This window comes from Triticum aestivum, chromosome 7D (genome assembly GCF_018294505.1).
Source record: "Triticum aestivum cultivar Chinese Spring chromosome 7D, IWGSC CS RefSeq v2.1, whole genome shotgun sequence".
NCBI lineage: Eukaryota > Viridiplantae > Streptophyta > Magnoliopsida > Poales > Poaceae > Triticum > Triticum aestivum.
Window position 1 is genome coordinate 603,306,745 of NC_057814.1, and position 25,485 is coordinate 603,332,229.

The window sequence follows — 25,485 nt, forward strand, 5'->3', positions numbered from 1 at the left end:
CTTTAGCTCTATGATGAAGTGTGGCCAATTTAAGACCAACCGATATATTTTCATGCGGTAACGTCCGAGATCACATAGAAAATCCTACCATTTTAGTGATGATGCCGTGGGTAAGGATTTAGGATTTGCCTAATCTTTTTCATGTGGTTCACACAGTAAATGCAGAAACTTTCCCTTATTATTCTCTGGGCATTTAATCGTGGTTTGGCTTGACGCAAAAGATCGTGCCTGCAGTTCAACATCGAACTTAGTTTTGGGAATATATCACAGTGCAGGCTGGTATTCAAGTAGCACTGAGTATTCACAAGCTATTGTGCATATTGATAGAATTGGTATCTGCCAGGAAAGAGGGCATTGTTTCAGTCCCTTTCTCTCGTGTGCCCTTCCACCTTTTCTCATGGTTCTCCAAAAAATAATGTCATATGTACTGGTTGCTCGATTCTGCATTCAGAATGCAGTTCATTGTCAAAAATGGTTGACTTGTCCAATTATTCATAAAATTGTGGTTATTTGTAGCTAGAGGAAACAATTATATATGGTTTCACATGTTCTGAAAGACATGGCCCTCAAAGTAGATGAACGCGGCCCTGTCAAAAACCCAGTGGAAATTCGCTGACATGCATATGGTCTGATTGAGGATTGGATCGGAGTAGTTTGTATTTAGAATGACATAGAATTGTATAGTGGCATTTGAAATCATGATTTGGCTTGGAATACCGAATGCAAAGCATAAATAAAATTCAGGCTATCACGGTAATTATTTTCAGTTTCAGCATCACTGTCTTACTTCCACATCTAGCACCGCTACACCAATGCCTATTTGATTTTCTGAAATGCATTTGTACTCCTACAGAATTACATCCTGCATTAAAACCAACAGGAAGCATCTGATCCAGGATTTTGATTCTTGCGATGGCATGATGAAGTTTCGCTTGGAGCTCTCTTTTACCCTGATTGATAAAAAAGATGACAAAGAGGGTAGTTGCTATTGCTGTTTGATCTCGAAGTTAAGCCCTAGCATCTAAAAAAAAAGTTCAGCCTTGCAAAGGGGAGAAAAAACTAACTGGAGAAGTGGGGTATCGATCCCCATACCTCTCGCATGCTAAGCGAGCGCTCTACCATCTGAGCTACATCCCCAAGGTTTGATGCATTGGAAACATAACTCTTTATATAATACTCCCTCCGTTCCAAAACTTTAGTACAAATTTTGAAACGGAGGGAGTAGATATAAAGGTGAATACAAAGTTCAGAGATTTATCTCTGCACGGGCTCGCAAAACAGAGTTCCTGCTGATATGTTCAGTCCAGTTTCTGAAACTGAATCCTGTTTGGTTCATTCCATAAGGAACGAAAGCAAGCCATGTATGATCGAGGTCACCACTCACCAAGTTCTTTTAGGTATCAGGTTTGCTTCTGCATATGTTGTGCAGATGTAATTCTGTTAGGCCAGAGTTCCAGTGTCTGCATTGCTCAGCTGTTCTACCTGGCCTAGTTTGATTTCCGGATCGTCATGATGTGCACCCTTGTGTTTTCAAATAAATGTAGACTGTTATCTGTCTGCCCTACTACCTTGTGTTGTGTGTACTTAGAATGTACCTCTAGGCAGAGTTACATGCAAAATAAGTATCCACTGCTTGTTCATGGTGGTTAAACTTGGGACTTCGCTGTGAATGTCGATGGTTGCTCGCGCTAGGCACGCTGCTTCTGAATTTCAGACTGGGGACGCCCTCTTTTGAACGCGTCGGCTATATGCAATTTCAGGTGATTTTGACTGAAGTAATGTGCATAACACAGTAATTTGCGTGCTGACATTGGTCTGGATCAGTACATACTGACAAAGATAAAGGATGCAGTTTCAGTGCAGATACGCGTGCAAAACCAGTCTCACAGAGATAAACAAACCACACGTCTTAACATCGTAACAAAGTTCATCTGGAATATTATTACAAAAACAAACAGCAGATCGAGAAAAATGGCTAGAAGTCCAGAACCTAACCCAAATGCAATGCATACAGCCTAGCAATCTCGCACGCAGTCACCTCCATCAACCACCGGCGAGGTGCTTCTTCTTGGCCTCGGCCTCGTCGGTGGCCTCCACCTGCGCCTTGGCCGCGCGCAGGTCCGCCTGCGCCGCCTCCTCCTCGCTCCCCGCCATCGCCTGCTGCACCGCGCCGACCACGCTGGCCTTGGCGTGCTGCAGGCCCTCCTGCACGGACACGCCCAACGACGACGCGCCCCTCTGCGCTGCCGCCGCCGGCGTCTCGCCGTCCTTCCTCCCGTCGGCCTCCATCTCCCCGCCGGTGGCTCGAGTTCCGGCGCTGTGCCTACACCACACTATACCGACCGAATCGGAACAAGAGAATAGAGAGGAGAGAAAAGGCAGAGGACGAGAGAAGAAGCGTGTGCGCACACGGCACTATATCGACCGGTAGCAGCATCTAGACGCGGCACGTGGGCTTGGGAATATGCTCTGCTGGCGCTCTCCGGGGCCTCCACGTGGCCGGCCGGCGCACGGCTGCTTCGGGTTCGGGGCAAAGCAAAGGAGGGCGCCGGCCGCAGGATCTGAAGCGAGGGGCTAGGATACGACGAAGGGAATGAAAGCGCCGTGCAACGCGCAGATGGTGGCTGCTGTATATAATCTTGCCGGACCGGAGCACCGCCGTCCTCTCGTGTCCATCTTCCAAGCTGGTCGATCTCTTGTACCTCCGTTGTGTTACTTCTTTTTCCATTCCTGAGCACCGAAGCCGTCGTTTGTTTCAGCTGACCCGCCGGCCAGAGCACCGGCGATGATACAGGAGGGGTGCGGGACCGAGCCAGGCGACCTGCCCGAGGAGACCCTTATCGGGTACATACGGTTAGAATACAACTTGTAATAGGATTAGGACTCCTACTCAGTTTGTAATAGGGCTAGGTCAGGTACAGCTTGGCTCTTATATATACCTTCTGTACTGGCACAATATTACATCAACAATTATTCAATACAATTCAATACAATTCTACATGGTATCAAACTTTCGATCCTAGGGTATGGCTAACCCGCCAGCCTCGACACCGCTACCGCCGCCCAGCTACTTCGCGCGGCGCGCTGCTTCTCCTCGCCCGCCTGCGTCGACGCCGCCACCGCCACCTCCACCAACAGCACCTCCTCAACCATCTGGCTGGCGTCCAAGTCCCAATTACCGGGGCAAACACCCTAGGCCGCCGCAGTTCCGCACGGCACCCGCTCCTGCTCCGCCCCCGGCTCCACCAACTGCACCACCACCACCCCCGGCTTCATCGCTGCCCGGATGGCGCCCATCTCCTGATCCATGGACAGGGCTAGTCCAGGCGTGGCCTATGCCCTGGTCCACCTCTACGCCATATGGTGCCCCGCCTGCCTATACCGGTGGCTGGCAGCCCGGTGCTCGCCCTCACACCGGCGCGCCCGTCCTCCCGCCCCGACAGCTGACGGTCGTGTACCACGCTGCTCCCTCCTACGCACCACCGACCTACAACACCAGTCCTTATGCATCCTATGGCGCTCCATCGTCCCCCTACATGCAGCAGTACAATGATGGTGTCTCTCTCTTTACGCCGATGCCGGCCCTACTGCCGACGCCACCACACCCGCAGGCTCCCATGACTACACCGGCCTCTACTTCGACTCCAAGCTGGGACCAAGCTGCTTTTCTACAAGCCATGAACAACTTTGCTGCACAAGGGAACTCAGGTACGGATTGGATTTTTTATTCTGGTGCGTCTCGTCATATGTCTGCATCGAGTAATTTGCTTTCTTCTTGCACACCTTCGTCTTTTCCCTCTATTACTCTTGGTGATGGATCTTCTATTCCTATTTACTGTGTCGGTCAGACTCAAATCCAATCCCCAACTAAGCCTTTGCTTCTTCGTGATGTTCTTGTAGCTCCTGCTCTTATTAAAAATCTGATTTCTGTTCGCCAAATCACCACTGATAATCATGTTTCTGTTGAGTTTGACCCCTTTGGTTTGTCCGTGAAGGACTACCAAACCAAGGCCGAGATCGCTCGATTCAATAGCTCCGGTGATTTATATTCTCTCCATGGTGTTCCGGTCGCTGCTCCTCCAACATCTATGGTGGCCTCTGTTGATCTATGGCATCAACGTCTCGGCCATCCCAATAAAAATGTGTTATCCACACTTCTTAGTGAATTTTCAATACCTTGTAATAGAGACTCTCATAATTCTTCTATGTGTCAGTCATGTCAATTAGGCAAACATGTTTGACTTCCCTTTAGTTTCTCTCAATCCTCTAGTACTTTTCCTTTTGAATTACTTCATTGTGATCTCTGGACATCACCAATAGAAAGTGTATCTGGTTTTAAGTATTATCTCGTGATTCTTGATGATTTTACTCATTATGTTTGGACTTTTCCTTTACGAAACAAATCCGACGTTCATAATATATTCCTTAACTTTCAGCGCTATGTCTCGGTCCACTTTTTCCTCACTATAAGATTCATACAATGTGATAATGGTCGTGAATTTGACAACTTTAAAAATCGAAATTTCTTTCTACAATATGGAATTCTCTTGCGTTTCTCCTGTCCTTATACCTCCCCTCAAAATGGCAAAGTCGAGCGTTCTCTTCGTACTCTTAATGACATCATTCGCACTCTGCTTGTTCAATCTTCTATGCCGTCGATGTTCTGGGTAGAGGCACTCCACACGGCCACATATTTACTCAATATTCGTCCATCTAAAGTTAACCCATAAACTACTCCTTACTTCTCTTTATTTCTCTCTCATCCAAATTACTCTGACATTCGCGTCTTCGGTTGTCTTTGTTTCCAAACTCCTACTCCACTTCTCCTAACAAACTTTCCCCGCGCTCTATCCCGTGTGTCCATCTAGATTTTCCTGACGAGCACAAGGGTTATCGTTGTCTAGATCTTGTTAGTGGTCGTGTTCATGTGTCTCGTCATGTAACATTTGCTGAAAACGTTTTTCCCTTTTCCGAGCGTCAACAATTAGATTTCAACTCACCCGCGCCGTCCACTTGTCCGTCTCGTCGCAATCATCTTCCCTTCTTTAACCCGCCGACCAATCCAGCGAAACCAGCCGCAGTAGCAGATCCTGCCGCCACCACTTCTGTCATCACCTCTGTCCCGGCAGAGGAAAACACATTACACTCTGACGCGGCAGACCTCCTGCAGCCACAATCTTCACCACCATCTCCCGCGTCCGCTTCCTCCGCTGCGCCGGACGCGTCCACCACATCTTCCCCCACCCCTCCTGCTCATGCTATTCCCGTTCCAGCTCCTACTAACGATCATACCATGCGCACACGTGCCAAGTCCGGGTTTCGTTTACCTGCAAAAGATCGTCTCAATCTTCATGCATCTATATCTCCTTCCTCTCTACCCAAATCTTACAAATCAGCTCTCCTAGATCCTAATTGGGCCGCAGCTATGAAAGATGAACATGGTGCCCTTCTACAGAATAACACGTGGCAGTTAGTTCCTCGTCCTTCCAATACAAATATCGTTTCGGGCAAATGGGTTTTTCGCCATAAATTTAATTCTGATGGGAGTCTTGCACGTTATAAGGCTCAAAGGGTATGTCATGGTTACTCTCAGCAACACGACATCGATTATGATGAGACTTTCTCTCCAGTTGTCAAGCCCAGCACTATTCGCACTGTCCTTAGCATCGCCGTCTCTTCTTCCTGGCCAATTCATCAATTAGATGTCAAAAATGTTTTTCTTCATGGCTCTCTTCAAGAAACAGTCTATTGTCAACAACCTCTTGGTTTCGAACATTCCTCCTATCCTAATCATGTTTGTCTTCTTCAAAAATCTCTTTATGGTCTTAAACAAGCACCACGTGCCTGGTTCCAACGCTTTTCTACTTATGCTCAAACCATCGGTTTTACCCCTTCCCGTTCTGACACTTCACTCTTCACCTTTCATCACAACAACAACACTGCTTACCTTCTTTTATATGTTGATGATATTATACTCACAGCTTCCTCACAACAATTTTTAGATCATATTATCTCTCTTCTTCGCCACGAATTCTCTATGACAGATTTAGGTCTTTTTCACCACTTCTTAGGTATTGCTGTTATCCGTGACTCCTCTGGTCTTTTCTTGTCTCAACGTCAGTACACTCTGGATCTTCTTTCTCGTACTGGTATGCTTGATTGTCAAACTTCCCGTACCCCTGTTGATACAGGTTCCAAACTCTCTGCTGACGGTGATCCTTTCTCTGATCCTTCTCTTTATCGTAGTCTTACTGGTGCACTTCAGTATCTCACTCTCACTCGTCCTGAAATTTCTTTTGTTGTTCAACAAGCTTGTTTATACATGCATGATCCTCGTATTCCACACTACAATCATGTCAAACGTATTCTTCGTATCTCAAAGGCACACTAGACTTAGGTCTTCATATCAACAAATCCTCTCCCACCTCCTTGACAGCTTACTCTGATGTAGACTGGGCTGGTTGTCCAGATACTCGTAGGTCCACATCCGGATTTTGTGTTTTTCTTGGTAACAATTTGGTTTCTTGGTCTTCAAAAAGGCAGGTTACGGTCTCCCGCTCGTCTGCTGAAGCTGAGTACCGCGCTGTGGCTCATGCGGTTGCTGAAACGGTTTGGTTGCGCCAGTTGCTGTCGGAGCTGCACCGTCCTATTGAGCAAGCTACCATTGTTTACTGTGATAATATTTTAGCTGTCTACATGTCAGGGAATCCGGTTCAACACCGTCGCACCAAGCATATTGAGATCGACATTCATTTTGTTCGAGAGAAGGTGGCTCTCGGTCAAGTTCGCGTTCTCCACGTGCCTACTTCTGCTCAGTTCGCTGATATCTTTACTAAAGGCCTGGCGACTACTCCGTTTCAAGACATTCGTTTCAGTCTCAATGTCGTCGAGCCTACCGTTGACACTGCGGGGGGATGTTAGAATACAACTTGTAATAGGATTAGGACCTCCTACTCGGTTTGTAATAGGGCTAGGTCAGGTGCGGCTTGGCTCTTATATATACCTCTTGTACTGGCACAATATTGCATCAACAATTATTCAATACAATTCAATAAAATTGTACAGATACTCGTGTTGCTGCCGTGCAAGGATGTTGGCTAGGGTTCGGGCACTACATATGCAACGCGGCCATCCACTATGTGTTTGGTTGCCCGCATATATGTGGGATGTCTTTGTCTCTTTGGGTGCATCTGCTTTTTGAGCCGCACAAAACTTAAAGCATCCCTAAGCCTGTATGTGAGGGAGCGGCTGAATCAGCCATTTTTTGGCTAGTCAGGCTCGCTTGGGCCACATGTGCAGTGTGCTGTCTCCTACACACATTGTGATGCGCGGGAGTCGGACGGGACTGCTCATAACTGATACGTCTCCAACGTATCTATAATTTTTGATTGTTCCATGCTATTATATATTCTGTTTTGGATGTTTAATGGGCTTTATTATACACTTTTATATTATTTTTGGGACTAACCTATTAACCCAAGGCCCAGTGCAAATTGCTGTTTTTTTTCCTATTTCAATGTTTCACAGAAAAGGAATACCAAACGGAATGAAACCTTCGGGAGAGTGAGTTTTGGAACAAACGTGATCCAGAGGACTTGGAGTGGATGTCAAGAAACAACCGAGGAGGCCACGAGGCAGGGAGGCGCGCCTGCCCCCTGGGCGCGCCCCCCATCCTTGTGGGCCCCTCGTGGCTCTCCTGACCGACTTCCTTCGCCTATATATACTCTTATTCCCCAAAAACATCTAGGAGCACGACGAAACCCTATTTCCACCGCTGCTACCTTCTGTACCCGTGAGATCCCATCTTGGGGCCTTTTTCGGCGCTCCGCCGGAGGGGGCATCAATCACGGAGGGCTTCTACATCAACACCATAGCCTCTCCGATGATGTGTGAGTAGTTTACCTCAGACCTTCGGGTCCATAGTTATTAGCTAGATGGCTTCTTCTCTCTCTTTGGATCTCAATACAAAGTTCTCCTCGATCTTCTTGGAGATCTATTCGATGCAACTCCTTTTGCGGTGTGTTTGTCGAGATCCGATGAATTGTGGGTTTATGATCAAGATTATTTATGAGCAATATTTGAATCTCCTCTGAATTCTTTTATGTATGATTTGATATCTTTGCAAGTCTCTTTGAATTATCAGTTTGGTTTGGCCTACTAGATTGATCTTTCTTGCAATGGGAGAAGTGCTTAGCTTTGGGTTCAATCATGCGGTGCTCGATCCCAGTGACAGAAGGGAGAATGACACGTATTGTATTGTTGCCATCAAGGATAAAAAGATGGGGTTTATATCATATTGCTTGAGTTTATCCCTCTACATCACGTCATCTTGCCTAATGCGTTACTCTGTTCTTATGAACTTAATACTCTAGATGCATGCTGGATAGCGGTCGATGTGTGGTGTAATAGTAGTAGATGCAGAATCGTTTCGGTCTACTTATCGCGGACGTGATGCCTATATACATGATCATGCCTAGATATTCTCATAACTACGCTCAATTCTATCAATTGCTCGACAGTAATTTGTTCACCCACCGTAATAGTTATGCTATCTTGAGAGAAGCCACTAGTGAAACCTATGGCCCCCGGGTCTATTCTCTATCATATAAGCTTCCGATCTACTTTTATTTTGCAATCTTTAATTTTATCTTTATCATAAAAATACCAAAAATATTATCTTATCATCTCTATCAGATCTCACTTTTGCAAGTGGCCGTGAAGGGATTGACAACCCCTTTATCGCATTGGTTGCAAGGTTCTTATTTGTTTGTGTAGGTACGAGGGACTCGTGCGTGGTCTCCTACTGGATTGATACCTTGGTTCTCAAAAACTGAGGGAAATACTTACGCTACTTAGCTGCATCACCCTTTCCTCTTCAAGGGAAAACCAACGCAGTGCTCAAGAGGTAGCAAGAAGGATTTCTGGCACCGTTGCCGGGGAGTCTACGCACAAGTCAAGACATACCAAGTACCCATCACAAACTCTTATCCCTCGCATTACATTATTTGCCATTTGCCTCTCGTTTTCCTCTCCCCCACTTCACCCTTGCCGTTTTATTCGCCCTCTCTTTCCGTTTGCCTCTTTTTTGCTTGCTTCTTGTGTGCCTGTTTGCCCTGATGGCCTTGCCTAAAAGCGTTGATCCTAACCCTAGAAGGTTGGAAGAAATTGAAAGCAACGTTAGAAGCTTTATGACCTTGCAATTTGAGCATAATAATTCCTTTAGAAACGAGCTTAAAGAACAAAATAGCTTTATGGAGTACATGAATAAAGAGCTTGATGATATGTCTAAAGAATTTTATGGTTTGAAATCTCAGTTTGCTCATCTCGAAAAATTGATAGCTGAAATTTCGGATAAGCAGGCCACCTTAGTTAATAAGATGGCCGCCAAACCGGAAGATTTAAATGATAATAAAGATGAAGATCTAAAAGTGATAGATGTGTCTCCTATTAAATCTTTGTTTTCCAATATGAATCTTGATAATGATGGGACTCGAGATGAGTCAACTTTAGTTAAAAGACGTCCCAATGATTCGGAGTTTTTAGATCTTGATGCAAAAATTGGTAAAAGTGGAACTGAAGAGGTCAAAACTTTAGATAGCAATGAACCCACTATTTTGGATTTCAAGGAATTTAATTATGATAATTGTTCTTTAATAGATTGTATTTCCTTGTTGCAATCCGTGCTAAATTCTCCTCATGCTTATAGTCAAAATAAAGCTTTTACCAAACATATCGTTGATGCTTTAATGCAATCTTATGAAGAAAAGCTTGAATTAGAAGTTTCTATCCCTAGAAAACTTTATGATGAGTGGGAACCTACTATTAAAATTAAAATTAAAGATCATGAATACTATGCTTTGTGTGATTTGGGTGCTAGTGTTTCTACGATTCCAAAAACTTTGTGTGATGTGTTAGGTTTCCATGAATTTGATGATTGTTCCTTAAACTTGCATCTTGCGGATTCCACCATTAAGAAACCCATGGGAAGAATTAATGATGTTCTTATTGTTGCAAATAGGAATTATGTGCCCGTAGATTTCATTGTTCCTGATATAGATTGCAATCCTTCATGTCCTATTATTGTTGGTAGACCTTTCCTTAGAACGATTGGTGCAATTATTGATATGAAGGAAGGGAATATTAAATTCCAATTTCTGTTAAGGAATGGCATGGAACACTTCCCTAGAAAGAAAATTAAATTACCTTATGAATCTATTATGAGAGCCACTTATGGATTGCATACCAAAGATGATAATACCTAGATCTATCCTTGCTTTTATGCCTAGCTAGGGGCGTTAAACGAAAGCGCTTGTTGGGAGGCAACCCAATTTTATTTTTGTTCCTGTTTAGCAATAAATATTTGATCTAGCCTCAGGTTAGATGTGGTTTTACTTTTTAATTAGTGTTTGTGCCAAGTAAAACCTATAGGATCTTCTTGGATGATAGTTATTTGATCTTGCTGAAAAAGTCAGAAACTTTCTGTTCACGAAAACAATTGTTAAAAATCACCAGAACGTGACAAAATACTGATTCCAATTGCAGTAGATCAATAAACAAATTATCTAGGTCGTCCTATTTTGGTAGATTTTTCCGAGTTACAGAAGTTTGTGTTAGATACAGATTACTACAGACTGTTCTGTTTTTGACAGATTCTGTTTTTCGTGTGTTGATTGCTTATTTTGATGAATCTATGGCTAATAATGGAGGTTATGAACCATAGAGAAGTTGGAATACAGTAGGTTTAACACCAATATAAATAAAAAATGAGTTCATTACAGTATCTTGAAGTGGTGGTTTGTTTTATTTCGCTAACGTAGCTCATGAGATTTTCTGTTGAGTTTTGTGTTGTGAAGTTTTCAAGTTTTTGGGTAAAGATTTGATGGATTATGTAACAAGGAGTGGCAAGAGCCCAAGCTTGGGGATGCCCAAGTGAAAGTGCGTTATATCGACTAGAGGGGGGGTGAATAGGCGATTTTTATGAATTCTTCACTGAGGAATTTGCTGCTGAGGAAATTCCTTAGCGAAGAACTACTTGCAGCGGAATAAGTACTCAAAAGTATGCATAGCAGAACACAAGCATAGTCATCATGATGAAATGAAAACAAGCACAGAGTACAGAAAGCGTAAACACAGGATAACACAGGGTGAAGACAAACAGACTGAAGAAATTGAACTGAGGAAATTGAGAAAGTCTTCAGTCAAAGTCTTCAAACACAGATATGAACAAGCATACAACACAGTAATGAGGAAATGAAAGAGTTGAGGAAATAGAACTAGTAGGCTTGGTGAAGACAATGATTTGGTAGACCAGTTCCAACTGCTGTCTCAGTTGTACGTCTGGTTAGGGCGGCTAGGTATTTAAACCTGAGGACACACAGTCCCGGACACCCAGTCCTGAACACGCAGTCCTCACCGTATTCCCCTTGAGCTAAGGTCACACAGACCTCGCCCAATCACTCGTGGTAAGCCTTCAGGTGACTTCCGAACCTTCACAAACTCAGTCACTCGGCGATCCACAATTTCCTCTTGGATGCTCTAGACCATGATGCCTAACCGTCTGGAAGAAGCACAGTCTTCAAAGGTAACAAGCGTCGGATCCACGCAGGATCAATCTCTTCAGTGATGCTCAATCACTTTGGGTTTGTAGGTGTTTGGGTTTGGGTTTTCCTCACTTGATGATTTTCGCTCAAAGTCCTCGGAGGATGGGATGCTCTCAATGACAAGTGTCAGTTTCTCTCGGAGCAGCCAACCAGCTAGTGGTTGTAGGGGGCGGCTATTTATAGCCTAGGGAGCAGCCCGACATGATAAGACATAAATGCCCTTCATGATATGACCGTTAGGTGGGTAGGTATTTTGCGACAGCTGGCGCATAGCACAGCAACAGTCGGAAATTTGAGTATCAAATTCCTCAGGGCTATCATGTTCCTCACTGTGTAGGCAATCCGCACTGGCGAATTCCTAACTCCTCAGTCAGAACAAATTCCTCAGAGACCAGAAGAACTTCGTCTCTGTCACTGAAGAATATGACTGAACTGTATGAGATTTCCAATGGCTTCACTCGAAGGGATTGGTAGGTGTAGGATTTTGAGTTGAGCATCACATGGAAATTTTTCCTTAGTATTTCCTCGACCCCCTTTAATAGTACGGTGTTTCCTATGACTCAAGAAAGAGAAAATGAAACTACGAAAACAAAAGTCTTCACGCTTCATGTTCCTCAAATGAATACCAAGTCTTCAAGGTCACACCAATTTCTTCACTTTCAAAGTCTTCAGAAAGTCTTCAGAAATCCAAAGTCTTCAGTCGAAGAACTTCATTTTTAGGGGTCGACTTTCTCTGTAAATATCAAACTCCTCATAGACTTATAGACCTGTGTACACTCATAAACACATTAGTCCCTTAACCTATAAGTCTTCAATACACCAAAATCACTAAGGGGCACTAGATGCACTTACAATCTCCCCCTTTTTGGTGATTGATGACAATATAGGTTAAGTTTTCAACGGGGATAAACATATGAAGTGTAAATACTGATATTGAGGAATTTGATTGCAAGATATAGAAGAACTCCCCCTGAAGATGTGCATAGTGAGGAATTTGCTTTTGAAGCAATGCACACTTGAAGAGTTGAATCATGGAGATCTCCCCCTATATCTTGTAATTCATACACGCATTTGACATAATATATGAAGAATTTGAAATGCATGATGAAATATGGTGACTGATGTAATTCAGCATGCGTGCAAACATTAACGAGGAATAAGCATGCAGAAGAAACAGCAAAAGTATCAGGCCACCATAGAGTTTAAGTTTACAACTCGATCCAACAAAGTCATCAGAAGAACGAGAGTTGTAACTTTAGAAAAAAAACGCCCATATAAGATAGACCCGCTTGAAGACTAACTCAAATTTCTCCCCCTTTGTCATCAAATGACCAAAAGGGTCGAAAATGAGGACTAACGCCCCTGAAGAATATCAAGGTGATGAAGCAGCGTCAGCGTTGTCGGGGTCGTTTGTTGTAGTAGGGCCTGCCGCAGTGTCGTCCAAGTCTTCATGTTCATTAGTGTCACGTGATGAAGAATAGGAGCTGGCCACCAAGGAAGGAACCTTGCCCTTCTTGTACTTCTTCGGAGGAGGTGTAGCCTAGTCAAGATCTTCCTTGAGACCCATTTTCTTCAGATCTTCTTCACCATATATGTGCGACAGAACAGCCCAAGTGCGGTTGAGGGTTTCATGAAGGTAGTAATGGTTTTTCTTCACTGCATTATGGGTAGCAGTCATGTTGTGAAGAATTGAACCAAACTGACGCTTGACCCATTTGTGATTGCGATCAACCTTCTGGTGAAGACTGAGGAGAAGCTCACGGTCAGTCATCACCCTGGGTGCTGTGCCTTGAGGATTTTGCTTGGGTGCGTTTGCGGCAGAGTCATGGGTGGCAGAGTCATCATTGGTGGAGTAGGATGCAGCCTTGCGAAATTGTCCATCCAATGGACGAATGCCTTCATCAATTACAGCCGTAGCCTTGCCCTTTTCATCAGCCGAGGAAAATGTCCTTTTGAGGACTTCAATCAGGGGCAAGTAGTTGCAATGGTTTAGTGTATCAGCTTTATAGTTGAGTGAAGACCTTGTTCTGATGAATCTCATAATCCATGGTGCATAAGGCTTCAACTCAAATGGTGACATTGCGACATTGGCCAGAGTCCTCATGAAGAAATCATGGAAGTTGACGGGAACACCATGAATGATATTGAAAAGCAGATTCTTCATGATGCCAACGACCTCTTCTTCATTTGAGTCGTGGCCCTTGATAGGACTCAATGTCTTCGTCAGAATGCGATAGACAGTCCAAGGCACATACAACAATTCCTTCACAAGGAATTTTGTTCTTGGGGCCTGACCTGGCTTCAAAGGCTTCATCAGCACTTGCATATAGTGATCCGTAAGCTCATGTTCATTGTAGACGCAACAAGCACCTTCAAGGGGCGGACTGAGAGGCAAAGCACGAAGCAATTCAGTAGCTGGTGCTTTGTAGTGAGTGTTTTCAGACATCCAGTCCAGCACACATGAATTCACATCTTCAGAGTTGCCGGTGATGTGCAGAGTGGCATAAAATTGAAGAATTAGCTCTTCATTCCAATCACATATGTCAGTGCAGAAATTTAACAGTCCAGCGTCGTAGAGAACACTGAGGACTGGCCCGAAGCATGGCAGAGATTCCATATCCATGTGAGGAATGTGCTCATGATCGAAGACTTTGTCTTTGTTGAACAGCACTGAGGAATAGAAATTTGCCTGGCCGGCAGTTCAGAAACGCCTCTTCCTTATGCGAGCAGAGTTATAAGGGTTGTAATCAGTGAAGAATACATGCTCGCCAAAGAAGGCATCAGCCTTGAATTTTTGCTTCCTTGAGAATGGATCCTTTGGCTTGGGCAGAGGAGTGTCAGTCAGTTGCATGATGACCCCAGGAATTGCAATCTCAGGTTCTTCAGGCTGAGGAATTTCTGGTTCCTCTTCAGTGGCAGCCTGGTTCTTCAATTCTTCATTTTCATTTTCTTCAGCACTAGCGGCTGGAATGTCTTCATGAGCTTCATCAGATCCCATTTGAACTGTAGTTGCTGGGGACTGAGGAATTTTCTGCAGTGGAGTGGAGAGTGGAGAATTGGGGTGCTGACTTTCCCAAAAGTCATCATTCATCACTGGTGTGGTACAGCCAATGTCCACATCTTCTTCTTCAATTTCTTCAACGCCAGCCTCTTCAGCAGTAAACTGAGGCATAGGCGAGGAAACTGTGGGGGTTGAAGGGATTTTATCCACTTCAATTTCTTCATCCATCTGCTCTGACGTAGCAGCAGAAGGATTTTCCTCATCAGATCCGCTAGGGATCACATATTCTTCATCAAAAGGGATGATTTCCTTTGATGGCATGGAGGAAACTGGAACAACATCAATTGGATGAGAAAATGAGCTTGTCAATTTCTTCATCTTCTTCGGTGCTGAAGAATCTGAAGGAGCTGATGCTTTCCTTTTCTTCACTGCTGCACGCTCTGCAGCCTTGGTCTTCTTCACATCTGATGCAGATGGAAGGATTGGAGTTGGAGTAGGCGCAGGAGGAGCAGAGGAATGTGGTTGATTTTCTTCAGGCACAACTGATGCAGTTGCCCTGACCTCTTCATTTTCTTCAGGCGCACCACTAGTGGGTGCCCTGGCAATTTCTTCAGCGGCTGGAATGCAGTCATCAGCCCTGGAACTCACATTTTCTTCAGCAGCCTGATTGTCATCAGCGGTGCTGGCATGTTCTTCAGTTGGCTGAGCAGATGCTTCAGCCTGAGGAATTTCTTGTTGCGATGGGGCTGCAACATTTGAGGTGAACATCTTAGTCAGTTTGACAAACCTGACCTTGGCTCCTTTCCAATCAGCATAGTAAGCATTGAAATCATCGCTGAGGACTTTGATTTCAGATTGGATCTTCACAAGTTCATCAGTTGTCATAGAGACAACGTTGTTCTTCAGGAATTTCTCCTTCCTGTACTGAGCTTTCTTGAGCTGTCTGGCCTTCTCAAATTTCCATTTTTCTTCTTGGATGAAGGCAGTCAGCATATGACTTTGACCAGGAGTCAGCTTGAAGTCAGGCATAGGAGTGTTTGGGTCCTTGTGCCAGAGGTCAATGTAGTCGAGGATCAACTTTGGATCCAAAAGCAGTGGCACATCTGTGCCCTTGGCTCTAGCGGCCCTGACTTGCCTATCTCTGATGATTTCAGCAAGTTCTTCATCATCAGCTTCGTCTTCTTCAGACGGTACTTGGAAGGCGACCTGCCTCTTGTGAGGACTTGGGCGAGAGCCTCGTCCAGCAGTGGTCTTTGTCTTCAGCAGAGATGGTCCTGTTGAAGAATTTGGTGCAGCTGAGGAACTAGCTGAAGCTCCTGAGGCAATGGAGATGCCTGTAGTCCTTTGGCACGTGGCAAGATGCACAGGTGCTGAGGATTTGGGCGGAGCAACTGAGGACTTTGGAGGAGCAGGAGCGGCTTGAGGAATTGGCCGTGAGGGCTTAGCTGAGGAAATTGGCCGTGAGGGCATTGAAGAAGAGGCACTTGGCTTGTGCGCAGGCTTCTTTGCCATGGATTTCTTCGGCCTTACAGAGGCCTCAGCAGCAGCAGCAGTAGAGTCTTCGTTGAATTTCTTCACTGCATCTTTTGCCTGTTTGGCCAACTTGGCCTGGCGCTTGGCCCATTCTTCAGGAAAATCCTCACCGCGCTTGATGCTAGTGGGATCTGCCTCTTGGCCAGGTGCCAATGGTGGTCTTGAGCATGGAGGAGTAACAGCGAATTTCTTCATGTATTTTGGAGTCACATACCTGTACTCCCTCCACTCTTTTGCCCATCTCCTTTCTATCCTCTGAATGCGCACCTTGCGCTGATTTTTATCTTCCTCAGGGGGTGTGCAGTACCCAGCATAAATGTCCTCAGGGATTTCAAAGGCAGTATTGATTTCAGGCCTCTTTCCTCCTTTCTGTGGCTTCTTTCCATCAGCCATTTTCTTCAGTTGAGGAATTTGAACAATTGAACTCTCTGAAGAAGTATGCAACTTTTCTTCGAGGAACGCTGCAAATGAGTTAAGTTGATGAGAACCTAGTGATTCAGCAGCGGACATGAGTACCTGTGAACAGAGTATAGTTGCGAGGAATTTGGAGAGGTCATATGCGTTCTCAGAAGGTTTTTCAAAAAGAACAAGTTTGAGGAATTTGACCAGTTGAGTCTTGAAGAATTTCACTAAGCGTTCTTTGTCTTAGGTTCCAGAGTTGTATAGATCGAAGATCCACACAATTGAGGAATCTTGAAGAAAAATGATGCTTAGGGAAACGAATCAAGAACAGATGAGATGTGAGGTGTTTAGTGTGTGAAGAATATGAAGAATAAACACCTTTGAAGATTTTGTAGAAGTCATTTGAATCAAAAGGGGCAGTAAAAGTAACTTTTAATTACCCTGAACGAAGAACACGACGAACTGTGAGGTGGAGAAGTGAAGTTCGTCTGTGCAGATCTTCCACGCCCTAACTCGGCGGAGGAAGACGGCTACGGCGGCGGCGGAGTGAAGATTTCCGCGGCCGGCGCGAGTACGGCGGCGACGAGGTCGAGGCAGTGAAGCTCTTCCTCACCGGCGACGATGAAATAGCGGCGGCGCTAGGGTTTGAGAAGCTTGAGCTGGAGAGAGGTCGAGTGGAGTAAAAGAAGTGAGGAAGGGGAGAGGGGGTATTTATAGCCACGGTGAAAAACCGTTCGCCCGAAGAAATTGGACGAACGTGCCCCTGACCCTTCTCATTCGCTTGACATGTGTCACCCACGTACTGAGAAGTGGAGATCGTGTTAGATCGTGGGTGAATAGATAAGTATATCGTGGGATGCGGAACGGTTTGAGCGGCAAAGCCGAAAATTTGGATAAGATAAGTTAAAAGTTCCGTTCGCAAATTCTTCAGCTGACAAGGACACAGTGAAGATTTTGAACGAGTTTCAAATAGAACGCACATGAAGAATTTGTGAATAGATTGGGTTGAGTATAGCATAGAGGGGGAAGGGTCCGATCACATTCACTTAGCAGAAACACCAACTTGAAGAATTAGCCATAAGTGAATGCTGTAGAGGACATAAACTCATATATATATAGCCAATGAAGAAAAACGACGGAAACAGTGAAGATTTGCAAAGTTGAAGAATTGAACAACTGAGGAATTTCAAAACTGAGGAAAAACTCAAATTGAAGATTTTCAACTTTTGGTGGTGGCGTGACCCACCGTATAAGAATGATGATTTCAGACACCGCGTACAATTGTCGTAGGGTTCTGAGAATCAAATTCTTCATTAATTTCTTCACACTTAGAGTGTTATTCTTCATGATTGAAGAAAAACGTTTCTTCATGTGTTGCACATCTAAGTCATCAATTTTGCATAAGTGTTAGGATGAGTGTCCTTTTCAAAGAACATTCGAAGATTCTAAGATATTTAGCTCACACCGCAACTTGCTAAATCTCTTCTCATCCAAGGGCTTTGTGAAGATATCGGCTAGCTGTTCTTCAGTCTTCACATGCTCAATAGAAATGTCGCCCTTCAACACATGATCGCGAAGAAAATGATGACGAATCTGAATGTGCTTTGTCTTCGAGTGCTGAACTGGGTTGTGAGCAATCTTGATGGCACTCTCATTGTCACAGAAGAGAGGCACATTCTTCACGTTGACGCCGTAGTCCTTGAGAGTTTGCTTCATCCACAGCAATTGAGCACAGCAAGAGCCAGCAGCAATGTACTCAGCTTCAGCAGTAGACAGTGATACGCAGTTCTGTTTCTTCGAGGACCAACAGACCAAAGATCGTCCGAGGAAATGACATGTACCAGATGTTGACTTGCGGTCCACACGATCACCAGCATAGTCAGAGTCAGAATATCCAATGAGATCAAAAACCGAGCCCTTGGGGTACCATAATCCTAGTGTTGGTGTGTGAGCTAGATATCGAAGAATATGCTTCACAGCCTTATGGTGTGATTCCTTCGGTGTAGCTTGAAATCGGGCACACATGCAAACACTAAGCATAATATCTGGCCTAGATGCACATAAATACAATAAAGAACCAATCATGGAGCGGTATACCTTTTGATCGAAGTCAATACCATTTTCATCAGTGCACAGATGGCCATTTGTGGGCATAGGAATTTTGACGCCTTTGCAATCTTGCATGCCGAATTTCCTCAGTACATCCTTGAGGTATTTCTCCTGAGATATGAATATGCCATTGCGCTGTTGACGAATTTGAAGACCTAAGAAGAATTTCAACTCTCCCATCATAGACATTTGATATTCTTCACTCATCATATAGGCAAATTCATCACTATAACGTTGGTCAGTACAGCCAAAGATGATATCATCAACATATATTTGGCACACAAACAATTCATCATCATATGATTTAGTGAAAAGAGTAGGGTCGAGTGAACCGGGTTTGAAGCCTTTCTTCATGAGGAATTCCTTCAAAGTATCATACCACGCCCGAGGGGCCTGCTTGAGGCCATAGAGGGCCTTATTTAGTCTGAAGACTTTGTCAGGATGCTTAGGATCTTCAAAACCTGGGGGTTGAGCAACATATACTTCTTCCTCAAGCTTACCATTGAGGAATGCACTTTTCACATCCATTTGATATAAAGTGATATCATGATGGTTAGCATAAGCAAGTAATATGCGAATAGCTTCAAGTCTAGCAACAGGTGCAAAAGTTTCATCGAAATCAATTCCTTCAACCTGTGTGTAGCCTTGAGCTACTAGCCGTGCCTTATTCCTCACCACAAGGCCATTTTCATCTTGCTTGTTGCGGTAGATCCACTTTGTGCCAATGATATTGTGTTTGCGAGGATCTGGACGATTGACCAGTTCCCAAACGTTGTTGAGCTCGAACTGATGTAATTCTTCTTGCATGGCCTGAATCCACTCAGGCTCCAGAAATGCTTCATCTACCTTAGTGGGCTCTGTGATAGAGACAAAAGCATAGTGCCCACAAAAGTTAGATAAATGTGAAGCTTTTGAGCGTGTGAGAGGACCTGGTGCTTCAATGTCATCGATGATCTTTTCAACTTGCACTTCTTTTGCAACGCGAGGATGAGTTGGTTGTCGTCGAGGAATTTGATCAGCATTTTCTTCAGCACCATTTTCTTCAGCATTTTCTTCAGGTGCATTAGCTCGACGTTCTTCACGTTCTGGAATGAATTCTTCAGCAGATTCTTCGGTAGGAATGACATCCTCAGTAGCCTTGAACTTGATAGTTTCCTCAGGTGCTGGTTCATCTATCACAGAGGGTAGGTGCTCTCTTTGCGAGCCATTAGTTTCATCGAACCGCACATCTACAGTTTCAACAACCTTGTGAAGAACGTTGTTGAAGACTCTGTAGGTGTGCGAGTCCTTTCCGTAACCAAGCATAAAACCTTCATGTGCTTTCGGTGCAAATTTAGCATTGTGATGAGGATCTCTAATCCAACATTTAGCACCGAAGACTTTGAAATAACTCACATTGGGTTTCTTGTCAGTGAGGAGTTCATAGGCAGTCTTCTTGAAGAATTTGTGAAGATATACCCTGTTGATGATGTGGCACGCAGTATAAATTGCCTCAATCCAGAAGTGACGAGGCGTCTTGTACTCATCAAGCATAGTGCGAGCCATCTCAACAAGAGTTCTGTTCTTGCGCTCCACGACGCCATTCTGCTGAGGAGTATAAGGAGCAGATAACTCATGAGTAATACCAAGTTCATCAAGATAGTCATCAAGACCAGAATTCTTGAACTCAGTTCCATTGTCACTTCTGATGTGCTTGATCTTCACACCAAAGTTGGTTGAAGCCCTCGAGGAAAATCGTTTGAAGACTTCCTGCACTTCATGTTTGTAAGTAACAATGTGTACCCATGTGTAACGAGAGTAATCATCAACAATAACAAGGCCATAGAGAGATGCGTCATTTGTGACAGCTGAGTAATGGTTAGGACCAAAGAGGTCCATGTGAAGCAATTCGAATGGTCGAGTAGTGGTCATGATAGTCTTCGCTGGATGCTTAGCCTTGGTCATCTTTCCAGCTTCACAAGCTCCACACAGGTGATCCTTGAGGAATTTGACATTCTCAATGCCAATGACATGCTTCTTCTTCGCAAGCGTGTGCAAATTCCTCATGCCTGCATGACCAAGTCGTCGATGCCATAGCCACCCTTCTGAAGCTTTTGCAAGTAGGCACACGGCTGGTTGCGGTCCTGTAGAGAAATCAACAATATACAAGTCTCCTCTCCTAAAGCCTTCGAAGACTTTGGAATTGTCAGCTTCCATAACCACAACACAACGATACTTGCCAAAGACAACTACCATATCAAGATCACAAAGCATTGAGACAGACATGAGGTTGTATCCTAAGGACTCGACAAGCATGACTTTGTCCATGTGTCGATCCTTTGTGATCGCAACCTTACCTAGACCCAATACCTGACTTTTGCCTTTGTCAGCGAAGATGATATGCTTCAGATGTGATGGTGATAAGGGTGCATCCATCAATAGATTCTTGTCACCAGTCATGTGATTTGTACATCCACTATCGAGGACCCACTCAGTGGCTTTGGGTTGATCATCCTGCAGATGAATTAGTGCAGCTTACGAACTTCATATACTTCATCAGTGAAGAATATGACATCACAATTCATCAGACGAATTTCATCAAGCAATGCAACAGTTAAAACAGTATGAGGATGTGAGAAATGAAAGTTCATTTCTTCATGATTAGCCTGCGTCCTTTCAGGCACTTTTCAGGTCTCCATCAAATTCTTCAGACATTTACACACGTTTGGAGACCTGACCCTGCATAAGAGATTAGTTCTTTTTCTTCACCACCCACATCTGAAGGGGTGGCAAAGAGTTCATCACTCTGCGAGCTCCATACGAGAAAGGTGGCATAGAAGCCAATCCATTTCGTTTCACATAAGAGAAGTTAGGGTAAGCATATGAATAAGCAGAGAAATTCTTTGAGGACTTATGAACATAATGATTAGAAGAATAATGCTCATATTCATAGCCCTTGGCTCTTCCCTGTGAAACAGAGTGGTTAGCACGATGATGTTCATATGAGGACTTTGATCCTTTTGAGGAATTTGATCCATGTGAGGAATTTGGTCCGTATGAAGAATTTGATCTGGGGTTCATATTCTTCACAGGTGGTGTCATGAGGACATTCACCTGAAGACTTTCAAGGCACTTTTTGGGAACCCAGATTTTCTTCATAGGAGAACCGTTCCTGCAGTTAGTGCCAACATATCTAGCAAATACTTCACCATTCTGATTTTTGAACAGTTTATAGTTGGAGTCAAATGACTCATCAGAAGAATGAGAAGATTCACATGTAAAGCCAGATAAATTAGATGGATCAACTGGAGGTCCCTTTGCAGCAACCCATGAGGTTTTGGGGTACTGCTCAGGCTTCCAATATGTACCATCAGCATTGAGTTTCCTCTCAAAGGCAATACCCTCTTTCCTAGGGTTCCTGTTGAGGATCTGCTTTTTAAGCACATCACAAAGAGTCTGATGCCCTTTGAGGCTTTTGTACATGCCTGTCATGTACAATTCCTTCAGCCCTGCATCGTCAGTGATACTAGCAATGTCCTCAGATGAGGAATTAGTGATAGCAGAGACAGTTGAAGAATTTGTAGCATTAGAAGCATTTGAACATTCAGGTGAAGAATTAGCAGATTCACGTTCAATGCATTTCAAACATGGAGGAACAAATTCTTCCTGAGCAGCGCTGATTTGTTGAGCAAGTAATGAATCGCGCTCCTTCTGAAGATCTTCATAACTCACTCTTAGCTTTTCAAGATCTTGCTTTCTTTGAAGAAATTCATAAGAAAGCTTCTCATGATCAGACAAGAGAGTGTTATGATGACCTTGAAGGTTGTCAAACCTAGTCTGAAGTCTCTGAAGATTTTCAGTCAAGGTTTTAGTGCGATCCATTTCTTCACCCAACATATCATCACTTTTGTCTAGCATGTTTTGAACCTTTTCAAGGGCCCTTTGTTGTTTCACAGCAATCTTAGCAAGTTTAGAATAGCTGGGCTTAAGGTTTTCATCAGATTCATTCTCACTTGATTCAGAGGAGGTATATTTGAGTACCTTGGCACCCTTTGCCATGAAGCAATAGGTGGGAGCGTAGTCATCATTGCCTTCATCAGCCTTGTTGGTGAGGTCATTTTCTTCAGTGTTGAAGATAGACTTGCTGACGAATGCAGTAGCGAGGGCTAGGCTCGCCACACCAGATTCAGAATCCTCAGATGCCTCCTCTTCCTCATTTTCTTCAGATTCAGCCTCAGAGTCCATTTCCTTGCCAATGAATGCCTGAGCCTTCTTGGAGCTGCTCTTCTTGTGAGATGAAGACTTTGAGGATTTTGATGATGAAGATTTTGAGGATTTCTTCTTTTTCTTCGCATCATCAGAACTGTAATCCTTGTATTTCTTCTTCTTTGATTCCTTTTCCCACTGAGGACAATCTTGAATGTAGTGTCCTGGTTTCTTGCATTTGTGACAAAGCCTCTTCTTGTAGTCACTGGATGAGGAATCATTGCTCCTTGATGGCCTTCCAAAGCGACCACGTCTTGAGAACTTCTGGAATTTCTTCACGAGCAGTGCTAGATCATGGCTCAGTTCTTCAGGGTCACCAAGGCTGCTGTCAGAGTCTTCATCCTCAGACTCAGAAACTGCCTTGGCCTTCAGTGCACGTGATTTGCCATAGCTCGAACCATATAGACCTCTCTTTTCAGCAATCTGGAACTCATGAGTGTTTAGCCTTTCGAGGATATCAGCGGGATCAAGTGACTTGTAATCAGCACGTTCTTGTATCATCAATGCCAGAGTATCAAATGAAGAATCAAGCGATCTCAACAATTTCTTCACCACCTCATGGTCGGTGATGTCAGTGGCACCAAGTGCTTGAAGCTCATTTGAGACGTCAGTGAGGCGATCGAAGGTTTGTTGAACATTTTCATTGTCGAGTATTTTGAAGCGGTTGAAGAGATTGCGAAGAACATCAACTAGAGAGTCACGCTGAGTTGAGACTCCTTCATTCACTTTGGACAGCCTATCCCAGATAAGCTTAGCAGTTTCCAAAGCACTCACTCTTCCATACTGTCCTTTGCTCAGATGGCCACATATGATATTCTTCGCTTGAGAATCGAGTTGCTTGAATCTCTTCACATCGGTAGCGTTCAGTGAGGGTGAGACAGAGGGAACACCATTTTCCACAACATACCAGAGATCGTTATCAATTGCCTCAAGATGCATTCGCATCTTATTCTTCCAGTAGGGGTAGTCCGTCCCATCGAAGGTAGGACACCCAGCAGAGACCTTGATCATACCTGCGGTCGACATAACTAAAACTCTAGGCGGTTAAACCAAAATCACATAGAACAGGGGAGTACCTTGCTCTGATACCAATTGAAAGTGCGTTATATCGACTAGAGGGGGGGTGAATAGGCGATTTTTATGAATTCTTCACTGAGGAATTTGCTGCTGAGGAAATTCCTTAGTGAAGAACTACTTGCAGCGGAATAAGTACTCAAAAGTATGCATAGCAGAACACAAGCATAGTCATCATGATGAAATGAAAACAAGCACAGAGTACAGAAAGCGTAAACACAGGGTGAAGACAAACAGACTGAAGAAATTGAACTGAGGAAATTGAGAAAGTCTTCAGTCAAAGTCTTCAAACACAGATATGAACAAGCATACAACACAGTAATGAGGAAATGAAAGAGTTGAGGAAATAGAACCAGTAGGCTTGGTGAAGACAATGATTTGGTAGACCAGTTCCAACTGCTGTCTCAGTTGTACGTCTGGTTAGGGCGGCTAGGTATTTAAACCTGAGGACACACAGTCCCGGACACCCAGTCCTGAACACGCAGTCCAGGACACTTAGTCCTCACCGTATTCCCCTTGAGCTAAGGTCACACAGACCTCGCCCAATCACTCGTGGTAAGTCTTCAGGTGACTTCCGAACCTTCACAAACTCGGTCACTCAGCGATCCATAATTTCCTCTTGGATGCTCAATCACTTTGGGTTTTTAGGTGTTTGGGTTTGGGTTTTCCTCACTTGATGATTTTCGCTTAAAGTCCTCGGAGGATGGGATGCTCTCAAATGACAAGTGTCGGTTTCTCTCGGAGCAGCCAACCAGATAGTGGTTGTAGGGGGCGGCTATTTATAGCCTAGGGAGCAGCCCTACATGATAAGACATAAATGCCCTTCAATGATATGACCGTTAGGTGGGTAGATATTTTGGGACAGCTGGCGCATAGCACAGCAACGGTCGGAAATTTGAGTATCAAATTCCTCAGGGCTATCATGTTCCTCACTGTGTAGGCAATCCGCACTGGCGAATTCCTAACTCCTCAGTCAGAACAAATTCCTCAGAGACCAGAAGAACTTCGTCTCTGTCACTGAAGAATATGACTGAACTGTATGAGATTTCCAATGGCTTCACTCGAAGGGATTGGTAGGTGTAGGATTTTGAGTTGAGCATCACATGGAAATTTTTCCTTAGTATTTCCTCGACCCCCTTTAACAGTACGGTGTTTCCTATGACTCAAGAAAGAGAAAATGAAACTACAAAAACAAAAGTCTTCACGCTTCATGTTCCTCAAATGAATACCAAGTCTTCAAGGTCACACCAATTTCTTCACTTTCAAAGTCTTCAGAAAGTCTTCAGAAATCCAAAGTCTTCAGTCGAAGAACTTCATTTTTAGGGGTCGACTTTCTCTGTAAATATCAAACTCCTCATAGACTTATAGACCTGTGTACACTCATAAACACATTAGTCCCTTAACCTATAAGTCTTCAATACACCAAAATCACTAAGGGGCACTAGATGCACTTACAGCAAGGCACCCCAAGGTAAAATCCAAGGACAACCAAAAGCCTAAGCTTGGGGATGCCCCGGAAGG

General features: G+C 44.2%; 1 protein-coding gene and 1 non-coding gene across 2 annotated transcripts; both read right to left on the reverse strand.

Annotated features, from left to right (window-relative positions):
- Positions 1–1,064: 1,064 nt before the first annotated feature.
- TRNAA-AGC (transfer RNA alanine (anticodon AGC)) lies at positions 1,065–1,137 on the reverse strand. The gene has a single exon. It is a non-coding gene; the product is annotated as a tRNA-Ala (tRNA).
- A 727-nt stretch (positions 1,138–1,864) lies between these two features.
- LOC123165114 (uncharacterized) lies at positions 1,865–2,393 on the reverse strand. Its single transcript, XM_044582744.1, has one exon. The coding sequence runs from the start codon at positions 2,287–2,289 to the stop codon at positions 2,044–2,046; it is 246 nt and encodes an 81-aa protein (XP_044438679.1). The 5' UTR covers positions 2,290–2,393; the 3' UTR covers positions 1,865–2,043.
- Between the last annotated feature and the right edge of the window lie 23,092 nt (positions 2,394–25,485).

Bases quoted from the DNA above. Each gene is read 5' to 3' on its own strand.
- LOC123165114 (XM_044582744.1), bottom strand. From the start codon at position 2,289: ATGGAGGCCGACGGGAGGAAGGACGGCGAGACGCCGGCGGCGGCAGCG.